The following is a 19,692-nucleotide window of genomic DNA, read 5'->3' on the forward strand; positions in this document are numbered from 1 at the left end:
GAATGCTTGACTTTCACATACTTAGGTGTTCATGTTTTATGTATTATAACAAATATTTGTATCAATTTATTGTAAGAATGCTTCACTTTCACATACTTAGGTATTCATGTTTTATGTGTTATAACAAATATTTGTATCAATATATTGTAAGAATGCTTGACTTTCACATACTTAGGTGTTCATGTTTTATGTATTATAACAAATATTTGTATCAATATATTGTAAGAATGCTTGAGTGTCACATATTTAGGTGTTCATGTTTTATGTATTATAACAAATATTTGTATCAATATATTGTACAAATGCTTGACCCTCACATATTTAGGTGTTCATGTTTTTTGTATTATGACAAAAATTTGTATCAATTTATTGTAAGAATGCTTGACTTTCACATATTTAGGTGTTCATGTTTTTTGTATTATAACAAATATTTGTATCAATATATTGTAAGAATGCTTGAGTGTCACATATTTAGGTGTTCATGTTTTATGTATTATAACAAATATTTGTATCAATATATTGTACAAATGCTTGACCCTCACATATTTAGGTGTTCATGTTTTTTGTATTATGACAAAAATTTGTATCAATTTATTGTAAGAATGCTTGACTTTCACATATTTAGGTGTTCATGTTTTTTGTATTAAAACAAATATTTGTATCAATATATTGTAAGAATGCTTGACTTTCACATACTTAGGTGTTCATGTTTTTTGTATTATAACAAATATTTGTATCAATATATTGTAAGAATGCTTGACTTTCACATATTTAGGTGTTCATGTTTTTTATATTATAACAAATATTTGTATCAATATATTGTAAGAATGCTTGACTTTCACATATTTAGGTGTTCATGTTTTTTGTATTATAACAAATATTTGTATCAATATATTGTAAGAATGCTTGAGTGTCACATATTTAGGTGTTCATGTTTTATGTATTATAACAAATATTTGTATCAATATATTGTAAAAATGCTTGACCCTCACATATTTAGGTGTTCATGTTTTTTATATTATAACAAATATTTGTATCAATTTATTGTAAGAATGCTTGACTTTCACATATTTATGTGTTCATGTTTTTTGTATTATAACAAATATTTCTATCAATATATTGTAAGAATGCTTGACTTTCACATATTTAGGTGTTCATGTTTTTTATATTATAACAAATATTTGTATCAATTTATTGTAAGAATGCTTGAGTTTTACATATTTAGGTGTTCATGTTTTTTTATATTATAACAAATATTTGTATCAATATATTGTAAGAATGCTTGACTTTCACATATTTAGGTGTTCATGTTTTTTATATTATAACAAATATTTGTATCAACTTATTGTAAGAATGCTTGACTTTCACATATTTAGGTGTTCATTTTTTCATATTATAACAAATATTTGTATGAATTTATTGTAAGAATGCTTGACTTTCACATATTTAGGTGTTCATGTTTTTTATATTATAACAAATATTTGTATCAATTTATTGTAAGAATGCTTGACTTTCACATATTTAGGTGTTCATGTTTTTTATATTATAACAAATATTTGTATCAATTTATTGTAAGAATGCTTGATTTTCACATATTTAGGTGTTCATGTTTTTTATATTATAACAAATATTTGTATGAATTTATTGTAAGAATGCTTGACTTTCACATATTTAGGTGTTCATGTTTTTTATATTATAACAAATATTTGTATGAATTTATTGTAAGAATGCTTGACTTTCACATATTTAGGTGTTCATGTTTTTTGTATTATAACAAATATTTGTATCAATTTATTGTAAGAATGCTTGACTTTCACATATTTAGGTGTTCATGTTTTTTATATTATAACAAATATTTGTATGAATTTATTGTAAGAATGCTTGACTTTCACATATTTAGGTGTTCATGTTTTTTATATTATAACAAATATTTGTATCAATTTATTGTAAGAATGCTTGATTTTCACATATTTAGATGTTCATGTTTTTTGTATTATAACAAATATTTGTATCAATATATTGTAAGAATGCTTGACTTTCACATATTTAGGTGTTCATGTTTTTATATTATAACAAATATTTGTATCAATTTATTGTAAGAATGCTTGACTTGCACATACTTTGGTATTCATGTGTTATGTATTATAACATACTTTTCTATTATTATATTGCCTTTCTCATTGTAAGGTGTTGAATAAATAACTACACCATGATAATATAGAGCTTAAAGAAAGACATTAAATAATTAGCTCTGTAAACACATACAAATACATTAATACGTGTTTGCAGAAACTATTGCTAATATTATTAATTTCTAAAAGTCTATTTATATCTTTAATTTCACTGACGCCGTTTCATCATTCAGTCTCTGCAAAATGAACTCATGATATGGTATGTTGGTTGTGTATGTCGTGTTTGGAGTACAACTTGTTTACATAATAGGCAGTCCATAGTTTGTTTGTGAATTATTAACTATGCATTTGAATTGCCTGAATGTTTACTGACACTGTAGAATTCCGTGATGGATGCCATTGTAGTCAGGTATGTATATATTGGGTTGAATTCCTTCTACCAAATTCATGTTGTCAATTTCACGAAATTGAATTATGCCCGAGTTCAATATGTACAACATACACACGACTGAAACTAACTTCGCAAATTGGTAGCATCCTTTAGGATGCATTTACAGCGCCACTCGCCATTGTCTCATTTATTGTCCTTGTCGGGTAGAGACTACCAATGTTAGTCCTCAGACAGCATGGTCGTTGATTTTTTCTGTTTCTTTCCCTGCATAAAAACTGAATGAAAGGTAGACTGTTACATAAATCAATCAATCAAAAGTGTTGCACAACTTCTAGAAAGAAGTGACAACGAATTTAAGGTTTTCGTCATTGGTATTCTATATACCCTGCTATTCTATAATTTGTGGGTAAATTTTAGTGATCAGAACTATATATGTACTTCATAAACATTCGTACGCCTCTTCTCAACTGTCCTTGAACTAGTCGATTGCTGCATCCAATCACAGCGACGCATTGTCTAGAGTGTATATTACGACAGTGGATATTTAAGATTAATTGATATAAGAATAAAAAACGTATATAAATCATAATAGTGTCTTTACCGAATATTTTTTCTGCTGCCTGAGCTTGATGTAGACATGTTGGATAGTTTCTTGTTGGCAGAGCGTGTGCTCTGAGTTATGGACTGGCGTATATTGGGTTGCATTCTATTCTGTCCTTGCCAACGACAGGATAGGAATTTGACGAGGTCAGTCTGTAAAAAAGACAATTCAATTAAATACAAATGAGTTGTAATAAAGAAGGAACATAAATATGAAATTATACAACAACGATTGTGATGTTTTTGTGAAAGAGTATTATCTCGGATTGATTTTTAGCCCATTGTTTTTTTAATTTGCGCAAAATAGTAAAAAAGCACATAGGCAACACATAAAAGATTACACTTGAACATTATTTTACTATATAATAGTTGCTTATTAAGTAGACAATTCGGTAATTTCGGAGTAGAATTAACATTTCGCCATTTCTTAATTATGCCTGCAGTAATTTTATTAAGATAATAGATAAGTTGATATTTTTTGTTTGTAAGAATGCTTGAACATAGTTTGAACATGGAAATTATTGGAAATATAAGTTATAGTCATATAAACTCAGGTTTCTTAATAAAAGCTGACGATATAACTTTGATACCACGCTGTTATTATTATTGATGAGTCATTGGTGTCACTTACTTTTATTGCGCATATGATTGAACAGACTGTGAGGAGGGCGGAGTTTATTTACACAGTATTTTAGAAGTTTCATTTATCATTATTTAGAAAAGAAATCACTGAAACGATTTATAATAAATACGCGCCGACCAACGATTGACTTAGAAACGTTTGAGATTTGGAACAAACTCCCGGCATTCTTTGCGCGATATGTGTTAGATCGGCGTAGAGAGGACGCCGACCTGCAGCTTCAGTGGTCTGCACAAGTTATTAATTCTGTATAATATCGCCTGCGGTCATAAATCAGATTTGATGGCTTCCATGCGACAGCATTTTGACTAATTATCATCACGATATTGGGCATAAGGTGTACAAAACTGTTTTGAGTAAAATTGGATTTGTCACGAAGTACACCGCGGAATTACGTATTATGATGATTTAGTGAACAATCATACCAATATGATGTGAGCGGCCGGGGAATACAATTTTCACAGCAAGCTGGTTTCATTATATATAATAATGCATTTTGTGGTTTTGTATAACTATGAATGAACTTATTTGTCCGGAGTATTATTGGAATCTTACATATAAAAAATAAAAAAATATCCCACTGTTCCACGATTCATGACAAACAACTATATGTAAGGACAACACGACGAATGTAATTTTCTTTTTGATTTGTTCTGTTTTATGTTTACTGTTCTATATGTAACTATCGAATATATATTTTAGAGTAAATTGTTCAATTTCATGTGTATACATTATTTTAGCCTAGTTGCTATATAATATCTCTCGCACTGAGCTTATATACTTGTTCACGTATAAAGAAAAATAGATGATTTATTTTTTTAAATTTAGAAACATTATGGTATCATATAATGTTATTTGACTATAGTACGTATTCAATAAATTTCTATAGTTTTGCGGCCACCATTACAGGCGTGTGGCCATGTGACTATGACGTCAATAGATTCCCCTTTTTCAAACATTGGGATTGGCATTGTGTACCTGGATTTATCATAAAATTACTTGTGGCATGCCGTTCATATGAAATTATGTAAATGATTTGGGCTACATCACACTAACAACAAATATATATTATGCAAGTCTTAGACATCAGTTGGTGGGAATTCGTAGCACATCGCGCCCATCCATTTTTCTTTTTTCCATTCAACAATAAAGAAAATAACGAACTTTAATAATATTTTAATTATATGCCAGGCAACATATGTCTATCCGTTATCCTGTTCTGAGATTAGTGATCAAGTAATTATACATATTTACGTTACTGTTTACGTTAGTTGAAACAACATGTACAGTTTCGATTGTTTCTGTAAATCACTTTCATTTCTGTGTACATTGTGCTTTTTTAATTGACTCAGCTACCAGGTGTGCCGATGAAATACACTCGGGCAGCAACAGAACCCTGTGGAATACATGGAAATTATTACAGATATATAGATGAAATCACGCAACAAGATATTCGATCTTGCAGCGCCTCGCCACTTCAGGCGGACGTTCTAACTACTCAACCACACTAAATGACCTCGAAAATGTTGACTCAAAATGGCCTGCAGAGAACATGCCCTCACAGTGAGTAGATAGAAAAACACAAACTGAATCTTAAACATGTAGTAGTTTAACTATATACATAATTTATTTTTATCCTCGGGGACAAATACTGTCCACTAGCAGAGACAATCGGCTGACGAAATGTAAATAATTACAGGCAAACGAACAATACGCATCAGGAAATTCGAACGCGCGCACAGAGCGCAACGCCTCGCAACTGCAGGCGGAAGCGCTAACCACTCAAACATACTATCTGACCAGAAGAAAATGATATGATGCTTTATTCGGTTTAATATCATTTTTATTGAATGATAACAATACAAACTATTTGTATTTGTTATCAACAATCATGAAACAAGAAACATGTTACATTTGTCATTATCAAGTCCATATTATGCCTTGCGTTGGCGTTTGTAAAACATAAAGATATACGTAGAGAGAATAAAGGCAGTTTGGCAGATACGGCGCGGTTATTGAAATTGACTCAAGTTTCTTTTTTCGTTTATGATTTTGTTTATACCGTCGAGTCAATTTTCCCGCCATAAAGGACAGTCAATGAGAACTTCTCTTAAGAAGCAAAATATATGCCATGATAACACTAGGATGTTTAATCCGACGGCGTATTTTGACCACAAAATGTCAGAATCGTTATGTATGTAAGAGTTTCGATTGTACAACCTACATTGAAACCTTTTCAACAGATAATTTACCTGCCGATGGGGGGTGAATTAAGTTACAATTATGAGTTCAGTTCAGCAGTAATGAGTTTGGAGTTTGGTTCAGTTTTTCCTGGAGGGTTATGTCTGAGTTTTCGTTGTAGTTCGTTGATATATTCGCCAACCGAGAGAAGGAAATGTTGTGTCACTTGTGGCACCTGAATAAATTGTGTTCGGTATATTTGATTTGACAACGTCGCTAATTGTGTAGAAATTCCCAAGGATGTTTACTTCTTTACAAACATAAACAAAGGACTCTAATATTTGATGAGCATTAGATGTATATATTTCTTTTTAGCGGATTTTGTTGTACCTGTGTATTTTATTTCATATCTGGTAAAATACACCTGTTTACGATGTCAGCATCCTTGTTAATTTTAGACTTGCAAGCCCCTCTGAAAAAAAAACAGTGACCATAGCAACGATGGTAGGCTTCAATTTTTCGAATGATATCTTTGGCAATGCACGTCGCTGTACATCGACACGAAAGAACAGAAACAAACGATACACAGGGTACTTCCAAAAGCAAATAATGTAAATATGAAAAAGGTAAAACCGTGTAAAATTACTTTCAACAACGGAAGGACGCGTCCACGTGTTGCCTGGAACGGGAGGAGTGCCGTATGTCTATAACTGTTGTCTATCAATAAATGTATTCAATATTAATAATAACAATATCGAATGAAAAGGATAAATGAGTAGACGCGTGTGCCACGGATTAATGAAGAGTTATTTCTTCACTTGAGAACTTTACATAAATGTAGAAACAATAAATTAGGTTATGTAAAAGTATTATCCCAAGCAGCGCTGACTGATTTATATGTATGTAATACACGTCTGTGTTTATATAAGTTTGTCCATTTGAAAATCTGAGTAGCTGGAGGAAATTGGTTTTCTGGAAGTAAGCTATAATGTCTGTCAATCAGCATATAGCATATAACAATGTTTAACTAGCAAGAACTTGTCTCTTTGTGTGTTATACGTTAAATCTGCCATGTACCGCGAATATTATCATCAACTGTGGAAGTCGTAGGAGGAGAGATGGTTGTCAAACAGTGAATGTATGTTTTCTAAAACGTTTTCTTTTTCCGTCGTCCTTCTTGTACATATTTTTATTTTTCATATTTTCCAATAGTCTAACTGCAATTCTTACAAATCAATATCACTTGAGAATCTATTTTCTTCAATGTTCAATGTTATGACACTGCCGTGTCAGATTGATGGCGATATGAGCAGTTTTTATTGACTGATTTTATCTTGGAGGGATTGTCACGATGTCGGTAATACAAATATATACAATAACGAACAGGAAAAAACAGTAATCCAACTGCTGCACTGTCCGAATTAGATTATGTGTAACGCGTCTACAAATATTAAATATGCATTACCTAATATACAATCAGTATATTTATGAGAAAATAGCAAAAAATTTAAAAACAAGTCATTCTCTTTTGTAATTATATGTTCAGATGTTTTTGGTGTTTTTTTTTCTTCATCAAAATCAAACGGCGTAACGGTGATATTACAAAAGATTTTAATATTTTAAAAACAATAGCATTAGAGAGTGTAGCATTAGATAATTGTTGTTGTGAATATTTAAAACAAATATGCAAATATAACAGAAAAAACACATTGTTCCAGGAAAGTAAACATTGTCCAAACAACTAAATAATACAATATCGCTGATGACATCAATGATATTTTTCTGATGTAGACGTCATGCTTCACATAGAAACCACTTGATTATGACTTGGGAGGATCTGCAAACTTTTTTTGAAACACCCCTTTATTAATACCATGGAATACATGTATATTTTATAGTACTGATTTGGCAATGTTATGTAGTGTATTGTACTTGTCAGTTGTTTTGTTTTGTTCCTGTGTATTGTTAAGTCAATTGTCCTGATTCATATGCTTTGTGTTTTTAAACTAAATTTCCCCTTTACGAATTTTGTTTAATGAATAACGGTTATCGAGTGCGTTATTTCCATGCATAACTAATACTTGAATACTGAAAGACTCAACTACTGTACTTGGCTAAGATACGCACTTTGTCGTTTTCTTGGGGCTTGGCAATTGTAGACCGATTCCCAAAGTTAAAGTCCCATTCTATGCCATGTATTCGTCATATTCAGAATAAAATGCTAACCACCAACCGTTAGTATCGATTTTCATTTCTGAAATCACAATGAATACATGGAACTGCGCAGAGACGAAACCATTCTAAGGTTTGGGAAAAGTGTATCCCTCAACGCCATGATCGTATGACCACATACTGTTTCAACGAGCCTTCGATGACGAACACTCGATATTTCACAGTGCGAGCCGCATAGCCTCGACGACACGGGATCTAATAAGTGTGGGACATGAAAGATATTTATGGAATGCATTTTTATTTTAGAACTTTGCTGAAACATATTGTACACTTTGATTCCTCTAATGTTAAATATATAGAACGATGAGGAATAATAATATACAGATATTGTATTGGCTTTACATCGGTCGACAGTCCACCTTAGTCGGGTTGACAAATTAGTCCGGGTCAATATTCGTATTAGGCCAGACTTTTATTATCCTTTGTTTCGCGAACCCGCCGAATGAACAGGAGACGAAAATGAAATAAAAATATAATTTTATTTCAGCGTAATTTCTCGCGTCCGCCGACTTGTAAGCGCAAAAATATGCTAAAAAAATTAAAATTAAAATTATTTTTATCTTCATTTTTTTTCCGCCCGCCGCATAACAAATTCAAGTTGCATTTTCGTGGGAGTATCATAATCAAAGTACTGAAGTCTCGCGCAGATGAGAAAACAAGGTTATACATGGAATAACATTTTATTTCATTTCTTCTCTTCAGTCAATGATCTCACTTTCAATTCATCGAGAATCACACAAATCTTATGAAAAAAGGAATTAATTTTATTTTGTTTTCGCCCTCCTCAAAAAATTGCCTTATAAAAACTCGCGAAACAAGGAATAAAAAAAGTCTGGCCTTACTATACCGAACAGAGCAAACATTTTGCACACAAATAAAATCAGCATACAGCCACTCAGACCATAAAAAAAACAATAAAACAACATGTTTCTGTTAAATGAACAATTTAACCCTCTACATAAATGTGTGATACACAATGAATCATAAAATTACCTTGATGAAATAAATAAAACTACTAAACATAATTTTAATACTAAAAAAATCGGAAATGCGGATTTCGTACATGGTGTTGTGTTTTTGGATAATTATCCATCGGTTACGTATACAAGTGAACAGAAAATTCACAAATTAGAGGTGATTCATTGAGAAAACACGGATAAACCTCAACAGAAAAGCGTCTATTTTAGATCAATTGTAACGTATGTGAAAGTGCGGCAGCTGACGTATTTTAACTACTGGAGAACTTAATATTGAAATTTAATGACCGGTAAACGCGAGAATCGGATTGACTGATAGGGCTACGAGGTACAATAACATCGAATATTGTTTAAATTGTGGATTTTTTTTTATATATTTTCAGTTTTAACAAAGGTTTTTTCATGTTAGTGTTCTTATCTCACTTTGTCGGCATAACTAATTTTGGGGAGAGGTTAGCTTTTTCAATAAAAAAAGAATTTTGAAATAATAAATTGTAAATTCTCGTAAAACATCATTAAACTAATTGTGGAAGAAACACTAGTAAACAAACGGAAAAGATTGAACCGAGCGTCAGTCACTCATTGATAGGACATCGAACACCTTATTTAAACATAATCATCGCAATTTGCTACACTAATCTGTAGCACGTTTGAATAATTTGCAGAACAAAGACAAATTTCAATGATGTCCGTAACTAATAAAATGACACCAGCACTTTCCTACACAATAACAATCAGGCAATATAATCAACGAGCCAGCACGAGGTAATACACCCCGTGGTGTTTATTTCACCAGCGCACCAGACGTAATTCTTATCGCGATTCACGCAAAAAATATACACCATACCGACCTGAGTTCAATCCAATATTTCGTTCGTATCGTGATTAAAACAATTCCAATCCGCACATTTCAAGTTTTCATTGTTGAATCTGCACTACATGATGTAGCAGACGAGTCCTGTATAATTTTGTTTTCAATTGAGCAATAAGCTGATGCCAATACCCTGTAAAACGTTATCACGCCGCATGGGAAATCAATGCCTTTTACTTGTACATATGTGCTGCATTCCAATCATGCACATCACGCCTACGGACATACAAGCACATTGAACTAGTGTAAAAAAAAACATTTAATACCTTTAACATGATTTATAACTGTAATCGCTTCTGTCTATATGTACTTGGTTCTTATTTTCAAATTTCATAGTCGCATATTTCTGATGGCCTTGACATATGTACTCGCGTTTGCCACTCGATCAAATTCCAATTGTCAGATAATAATAAGTGAAAGAACTATACCATTTTTGATTGAAAGGGACCATAACAAAGTAAAATAATATAACATGTGATCCAATATATGTACCCGGGAACAAATAGAGAATCAGGTGTTTTAACTAAAGCACACACTGTTTTCCATACTAGTAAAATAAATAAAGCGATAAAGTTCACTTTATTTAATTATTTGGAAAGTATTGTTTTTTTTGAGCGAAGATGCATATTAGCACTCATACAATCTTGGCAACAAGCTCCGGGCACAATTGTAGACTCGGAAATGAGAGTACAACTCAAGCATATACATGTATTGAGAGGAATACATGATCATTCATCCAGTGGAAACAGCTACTATTTGCTAGAAGAACTTGATCACGTTCAGAAAGATTAGAAACAGTACAGTGGGCCGATAGCTTTACATCCCGTCCAAGATGACGTCATTCTCCCAAATATGAAAGACGTGAAACTATCATTAGTGCAGATTCGTACGTTTCTTCCTCTGCTAGGTGTAGAGCCGACCATGGGAGTCGAGGTCACAGTCTTCCTGATGTTAGGTGGAAATACTAACCATTATATCACACACCAGGTAATCATTATCTTACTTAAAAATACTCATAAAACAGTGAAATAAATGAGTATGTCACGCGGAAATTGGCAGATTGCTGTCTAGCCTAATAAGTATACCGTAAGAAGCCGCGATTTGCTTCCCATTATACCTATATATCACTCTCAAACAAGTTTTATTTTGTGGACATGCAGATTATCACCTCCGTGGTCCTGTAACAACGTTCTAAACCATGCTGAAGGAGGTCGTCTCGATGATGAATTTACTTCTTCGGACCAGACAACTGAGAATGCCAGTCGTCAAAATATGATTAAAATTGTGAAATGAAAACGTGATGTGATAGTTAGATAATTGGAGTACTATTTCAGTTATTATTAAGCGACAAACGAGCCTGAATAAAATGGTTTATGACGTACACGGAAAAAGATAATGAAAGCACATTTCTCCTAATTTCGCAGTAATCACACATTTACCTACCGAATCATGGTTGGATTTTGAGGACAATTACAGAATATTACATAGACAACTACGAACGACATCGTCAAAATGACAGAATTTGCATGAATCGGATTCATATATTATATACTCCAAAAACCACAATCAAGTGTTCGGGCATAAACAAATCGCTGAACGTCACAAATGTGAGGATTGTCTTGGTAATAACAGCCTCGTTCTCTGAAAATCTCAAGGGAATTACGTTTGGCGTGTTCAGCTGAGCGTAATCGTAACATACCTTGTAACATATTGTTTCTTTTTAAACTCTTGCACGAGTAAACACACTAGCCAGACAATTGCGGAAAGCATACACTCATAGCTTTCTTACTCAAGGGTTTGGAGAGCACATGGAGTCTAACAATTGGTGGTTTTGTTTTGAGTGACCCCTCTCGTTCGGTAGTTGACCTAGTTTAATTGGTAAGCTCGATTGTGCAAATCTTTGTAATGGCTTACTTTGGAACTCAATCATGTAAAGAATGTTCTGAATTTACGTTGAGTGCTTGCACATACTTTAAACATACATTTACACGTTTTCTATTTGTAATAATTCACGATGCTGTGTACGTAGCTTTTGTCGTGCACGTGGACGTCCTTGAGAACATCGTCGCGATAAAAAACGTAAAAAATCTAAACTATATATCTCGATTCGGATAAGCTGGATTGAATGTATGAGATATGCACGAAGAGTGCACGGTCGAACAGTGTGCTCAATGTGTACACTGTCACCAACCAAACATGGGTTGGAAACATATTTCCAATACATCACTTCCACACTTAGATATGTGTGCCTTTAATTAAATCCCTAAGTCAGAATTGAAGGTATTTAATACGTATTGCAAACAAATCAATTATAATGGTAAATCTATACCCAAATGTTCAGTAATTTGTACAATGGAGTTCTGCCCGTGTTTGACTCTTGAGTCTAACTAGCTTATGTTCAGAAATTATTGCGTTGTAGAGTTCAGACTGTCGGCAAACAGGTTTGTTCATGAATTTGAACATTTTAGAACACAAGTTACTGTTACAGATACTGAATAGCTGACCTTACAGCCATCTTGTGCGGGTATTTAATTCTTTAAATAGCGGACAGATCTATAATATGGTTATAGGTACATGGCGATACGAAGACGAGTAAGCCTCATGTATGTAAATCATTAGGTTGTACAAAGTATGTGTTCAACGCGTTTATTTAAAATACCAATTAAAATGCATTTATTTATCACGTAGTAAAACCTTTTAAATTACATTTTAAACATATTTAAAGTGTCGAAAACATGAGTTTAAAATTTATTTTTATTTCGCTTACAGAATATTTAAAAATGCGTTTTTGTAGTGTAAAATGCATTTTAATACATTTGAAACATGCATATATATATATATATTTTAAAATATATTTATGCTTGGTAAGTGATAGTTCAAATCGTAATTATGTGATAAATTTATCGACAAGCAGAAATCCGTCTACAGGAGATTTTTTAAAATGAAAGAATCATTATTGGCGTTTTGTTTGAAAGATTTGAGAAACATTAAACATTTGATTTATGATTCATACAAACAGTGTGGTTTGACCTCATGCATTTGTCATGAATTTGTTTTTGCGTATCTGTTGACCGACTTAATTAGCTGATTACTAGCGAATTGTTGTGTTATGTCTGTCATCGTTTAGGCAGGCGAGGTTTTGAACGGAACTTGGCTCAGTAATTTGGAACTAATTACGAGATAACCGTCCTATTCAGACTACTATTTCTCACAGTTTAGTATCCGTAGTTATTAATGTAGTGAACGATTAATCAAAAGATATGACGTATTCAGTATTTAGTGTGATTGGCTTTATGATTGAAGGTTACGCCCTAGAGTCTTTTTACTGTTTTGTAATTGGTTAGAGTTTTGAAAATGAATAAAGTTGTTTTAGTTGGTCTTGGCGAGTACAGCACGACAGAGAGAGTCCAGTCCTGGAGAGCCTTGGGGCGAGTCTAAGCACAGTCTTGGGCGAGTCTTGGGTCAGCCTTGCGATAGTCTTGGGGACTTTTCCCCAGGGCGCTGTGTCTTATAGAGTGCTCGACTGTCCGACTAAGACAAGAGTTGAAACGTATTTCGTTGTGTGTGTCTTATTTGACTGTAAAACTTAAGTGACTTTCCCGATCCCGTACCTCAAGGGGACGAGATATAGAGACGAGACGAGCTTCCCCCCTGGCACGTGTGGAGAAACCCAGAGGAGAAGAATTTACCCCTGATACATTTCCCGATTACCATCTGAATACCGGGCTACACGTGGCACCAATCTAAACTGATAAGAACGCCTGGTTTCAATAATGGGCTGCGCTGCGTATTATAATATGAGGTTATTACAAGAATATCGCTAAGTATGCACGGAGGCAGTAAGGTGATCGTATCGACCAACGCATCACCAACTCCGTACTGTCTGAGTGCATACTTTGCGGTATTCTCGTGATAGGCTTATTATTATACATCTTTCCCCTGCTTTTAGTAATAATTTATTGGGAGATAAATGGTAATGAACGTTTGCGTTCAGTGACGGTATTCTGTTTCCATCGCGCGCTGATAGTCCTTACGTGTTTGAAGTAAACAAAAGGTAGTGTTCGAATATGACGAACACGTGGTGCAGGGTTTCCAAATAAGACATTCGATGGTGTCTGTATCTTGTTCGAACACGTCTGTACGGCGTTTTATGCACGAGTAAATTCTATTGTTTTCGATGTATAATAATTGCTGATTTTGAACATGTACGTGAATTTACAATCGTTTACTGACAGACGGTCACAAATATAAAAATAGAAAAAGAAAAACAAACTAAAAGCGACAGCTTATGGAAACTATGCAATACAACTGCGAAACGTTTACCAGTTGAAAAAGGAAATGAACTGAAAAAACAGACGGCACGTGTGTGTTTCCCTGAGTGAATATGACCGTGACATACCCACCAAGGCTGATATGCTTTGGTAAAAGCTGGTTTGATTTTTACGCTGCGAATTGGAAACACGAATGAGCGGTGTACTGCATTTTTAACATTCGAAATCTGTCCTACCGTCCAGTTTGTTGACCTTAGATCACGCAATATGCGCAAATACATAAACGATAAACGCGCAAACGCAATCAATTCGGGAATCGGTAATTATTACAGGTTACTCGCGCCTAACACCAAACATAACGTGTGGTATTAGTCCAATAGAAACTAACGAGAACCCATACATTCTTTATAACAAACAATGTTTCGGTTTAATCTTTAGATGTCGATGCCATAAAACTACTGTTTTTCGAACACATAAAAATACGATTTTTTGTCAAAAGTGTGAAAAACACAATTTTGAGTTGAACCTACAAACCGCACTGGTTTCCAGTGATATATCAAATTAAAGCCAATAAACACACATATTAAATGTTTTTACATTGTTACCATGGAAACAGATCATATTTTTGATAATCTAAAAAGAAACAACTGTTCGTTTGATATATATGGGTGTCACAGACGTGCACAGAACAATCAATCAAAACAAACCTGAAAAACAGATGTTTTCTCATGTATAAATAATGCTATTTTTGGTTTTTAAAATGTAGTATAGTGCATGTTTAGGTCTTTATTCAACTAAAACGTGACACGTCAATATGAGTAATGTGAGTGTTCACTTGACTACTTTAACATTTCTGCACTGCAAAAATGGAAAAAACAATGGAAAAATACATGGGAAAAAATGTGCGCTACTTTCCAGAAATCCGATCGAGTATGTTTGTGTTCTGAGAACTCATTCTGCAGTAAGAATAGACATTATTTCTCATACATAATTATGTTGAACTTGATGACCTTGTCTATGTAAGTAGTTCCAGAGAATATTCGTACACTGGGTCGTCAATGTTCTCAATTTCTTCAGGATCGTCATCATCACCACCTGCAATGTAGCTTGTTGGCGGGCTATACTCTCATTGTGCCTGACATTTGCAGTGAATACTACAAGGAAGATCCTTTTTTGAACATAAGTGCACACTAGTCTTGCATGAACATCTAATTGTTGGAGGACGTTTCGGTGGTGCAGCTGTAATATCTTTAATAATAGGTGAAACTGAGGCAGCCTGTGTCGTAAAGCCATAATCGACTTTATTCAACAAAGTATCAAGATGCTTCCTTATACTAACCTGGTAGTGTACGCATGGGCTGTGAAAGTAGCAGGCTCTGCTTGTAAGAGGCATACGCTCAACAGGGGTATACTTAGAAGATATAACATGAAGATATCGCCGCTCATTTATATCACTTATTTCTGTCAGATTTCCACTGTAAAACATTTTGACAATCGTCTCTCCCACATTACTCGTCTCTTGAATTAGTGTAGAGGATTTCCTAAATACTAGTTATTATTTTGAGCTTGCCATGACCAAAGATAAATGATCTTGTATCACAACCAGACATGGCGTTGGCAAACAGTAGGCACATACAAAGTTCCCATCCTGTAACTTATTTTGCAACCTTGATTGATATATTATGTTATTTCGTCTGCATAGAGATGTCAGCATACTTGAATGACGAAGCAGCAGTATCAAAACATATGTGTCATCAGCAATCGAGGTATTGTGAATAATAACAATATCAGCAACACCTTCATACCTGCATGTTTAACAACAACTCCAGCATCTGTCAGATATATAGAAAGTAATTAAATAAGCTTTTGCTTGTTGGATTTACTTGAGAGAAAGGCTAGTGACTTCGTAATTTGTATTAGAACCCCAACTGATCATCTGTGAGTCACTGCAGTAGGTTATACGATGTAAGAGAGCATATCCATCTAACACCTTCACAGTGGGATCATCATTGATATCGTGACAACAGACGTTGGTAGAGTTCAGCTGATGAGTTGGCAACATCTTCATTATCTGCGCTATCACGTTGGATGTTTCCTGGATGAGCTTCATGGTGCTGCTGCGATCGAGTTTCAGTAAAAATACTATTCAGTGATTGAAGTGCTTCATTTTACAGCGCCATTATATGTGCAGAAAGAAGCCAAATTGTTATAGCGGATTATTGGATAATAATATTCATGAATCTTCCTTGTATCTTCCAGGACCTCATTATGTCTGACCATGTACCACTCCAGAAAAGCTTATTTCGGCGCACTGAAACAAGTAACTTCCAGGGACACAGCTCTTGACAATTTTGTAAATATAATCGAGAAATCTTTGTATATATAGTTATTGTGTCCTGCTGCAGCAAAATAAAGAAGCATGATATGTATATTGTAAATGTTAAGCTTCCAATTTTCAGTCCTTTTAGTCCTTATGAACATTTTAACATCTGATACAATATTCATGAACATAACCCATAACTTTCCTGTTCCAGACCTTTCCTTGTCCTTCGTTAAATCTTCCTCAGGATCTCGTAAAAATTCAGAAGAAGCTATTTCCCCAACTGACGTGGATATACATCTGTGGGTGTCCAATGTAAACTTAGTTTAACCCCCTAATTAATGCACACTGTAAATACTACTATTTTATTATATTATATTCTATTACATCAACTAAACTGGAAATAACATACCCAACTATGGATAATTGAGTAAAAATCCCTAAATTGGGAAATTTCCAAGTACAAGAATACAAACAAATAATTGACAAAAAACAAACAAAACAAAAACTGACAAATATCGTTGTCAAGGGGGTAAATTCACCAGTTCTATGTGATAATTTGATTCACTGTACCGGAGATTAGAATCCACGTTACACTCATACAGTTTTCTTTTGTCTTTCAAAGTTACAGAAGTTACATATCATTCACCAAATAAACTGTCAGCATGGGATTATGGGTTTTACCTTTTTGACCAAAATTAATCTTTTATAGATATAATATATATACACTAGGTAGATTTTAATGAAATACATATTCGATTTTTCAGTAATGTGTGATTTCATCAATATTTGGTGGTATTATTAACTAATTATGATTCATAATGTATATCTTAACCACACAATTCTTAAAACCTGAGTAAAGTAAAATGTTAACTTCAAAATTATGCCTAAAAACAAATATTTCGGGACGTTCAGGGCTACAGTTTTACCAGTTACTATGGTAACATAACTATTAATTACTATCTCTGTTTTGAACATTAAGCATGCAAGTAGCCCTAAATATATATGGTTTGAACAACAATAGTTTTCATGAATTTCAACTCAAACTGGCTATTACGTCATTTTATTTGGTTGAAATATCATATATCATGATTGAGGAGGTTTATATAACTAGAATATATACGTTGAAAAATAGAATCACCGCCGATATTTGGAGTTTGGATTTGGAGCGCTTTATGCCGTTATTTGTTGACCACGAGATAACATGGAGTCAAAAGGTATCGCTTGTTGTGGATCGAATACCGCAACGTACTGTTGCAGCTCAAACGAAAGAAAACCACGAATACCACAGACTAGGTTTTTAATTCGTAAGGTTTCAGTTACGATCACATTTAGAACCTTAGTTTATTTGTTTAGTTTGTTTGTTTGTTACTTTGTATCTACATTCGCCCAGAAATTCCGTTGTTTGAACAGCTAACACAGGACAGTTGTTTTGTTTGCAATATATTTAACGCATTCAAATCGTTACTATAAATAACTGGAAGGAATAATCAGTATTGATGAACAAAACTACATTTTTTGACTGAAAGCTGAGCCTATACAGTATACAAAACTACCGAACGTGCACGCCTGTGTCGTTCAAAATGTGCCTTCAGTGCACGCACCTAGTTCCGATGTAACAGATGGAAGCTGCAAACCCGGTTAAAAGAACGGTTAAAAAGTAAGCTTCAAGTATTTCTTGCCGAATGAATGCGGATACTTTACAAAAACAAGACAGCATACTTGTTTTTTTTTCAGATTAATCAACAATTCTGACCTAGACTGGTAGTAAAATTATGTCCATTCTGTTCCAAAGTAGAGATAAACACATAACAGTGATCAAAATGTTTCTTTCTCATCCAACGTTCCGTGTTCACTGCGTTCAGTAGATGTGCCCGGCATATTGATGAGCGACAGTGCTGTCATCGTATGTAGTTAATGACTACATCGTGACGGTCATGGATCAATTAGTTTCAGACTGAATGAATGTCATGAGTTACCATACATGTCGAAATTTATGTATTTATGTGTTTCCGCTAAAGATAAATTCTTAATATCTCTTCAATTCGAAGATAAGTTCCACAAAAGGAATCCTACTAACACTGCTATAATCCTCCAGATACACTTATGGCACTGGCAGCATAATAAAGATGAACACATCAGAATATGGTATTTGTTTGTGACAGTTATTGCGCATGTCAACCTACCCCATCCGTCATGTAGCCGGGCATTAACTTCATAGTATACAGTAACGAGTCCTACTCTGAAAACGGGATTGGTCTATGCTTCCAACTTAAACTTTTTGACAATATCGGCTTAAAAACACCAAATCTGATGAAGGCTTAAGAAATGAATATTTCCGTAAGTTCCGGAGTTTCAAATCCTCTTACGTTTGCAACATTGTAATTAATTCTCAAATCCAATCCATGTTATTTCTTTCTATGTTATGCTGCTTGGAGACTTTCGGTAAATAACAATTCCCCCAAAAATGTAAACGCGTTGCATGTATGTCAATGCAACCCCGAATATATTAATTCATAAAAATATATATATACAGAATTGGCGAGTGATTGCCGATTCTCCGGGCAAGTCAGATTGTACGTATGTTAGATTCGCCACGGAAACACTCATACACACAATCGATGATGACCTTGGTAGTCCACGAAATGGATACACATATTATCCTATGTACGTATAATTTCAGATCACAAAACCCGTGTAACAATTTCCGTTTTGTTTAATCAGGCATTGCGTGTTTTAAGATACACATACTTGCCTGTTGGCTGTTGGCTGTTGGCCATATGACGCACAGTGTAATCCCCTTCCCCAAACAATATGTTACAGCGCACTTTCGTATTCGCTCGCTTCATGACACAGTTGCATGCTACCACGATGTGGCACTGCGGTTCAATTTAATGCTACCAATGAATAAAAACTATGTATTTATAAACTGTTTTTTATTCACAATTAACGTTTGCCAATGGCCTCTTAAAGATGAAATGTGGTCATGAACGTATAGTTTTTGGCATTGTTGTTTGATACACCGTTCATGTAGTACGTTTTTGATGATTCGTTCGAAAAAAACAATAAAATGAAAT

General features: G+C 33.9%; 1 protein-coding gene across 1 annotated transcript in view; it reads right to left on the reverse strand.

Moving 5' to 3' along the window:
• Positions 1–8,269: 8,269 nt before the first annotated feature.
• Positions 8,270–19,692, reverse strand: part of LOC100371163 (RYamide receptor-like) — a 41,429-nt gene continuing 30,006 nt past the window's right edge. The window contains exon 4 of the mRNA XM_085493714.1: positions 8,270–8,371. Coding sequence (XP_085349840.1) covers positions 8,270–8,371 — 102 coding nt within the window. The remainder of the gene's footprint in view (positions 8,372–19,692) is intronic.

Source organism: Saccoglossus kowalevskii, chromosome 19, assembly GCF_978046115.1.
Source record: "Saccoglossus kowalevskii chromosome 19, keSacKowa6.1, whole genome shotgun sequence".
Classification (NCBI taxonomy): domain Eukaryota; kingdom Metazoa; phylum Hemichordata; class Enteropneusta; family Harrimaniidae; genus Saccoglossus; species Saccoglossus kowalevskii.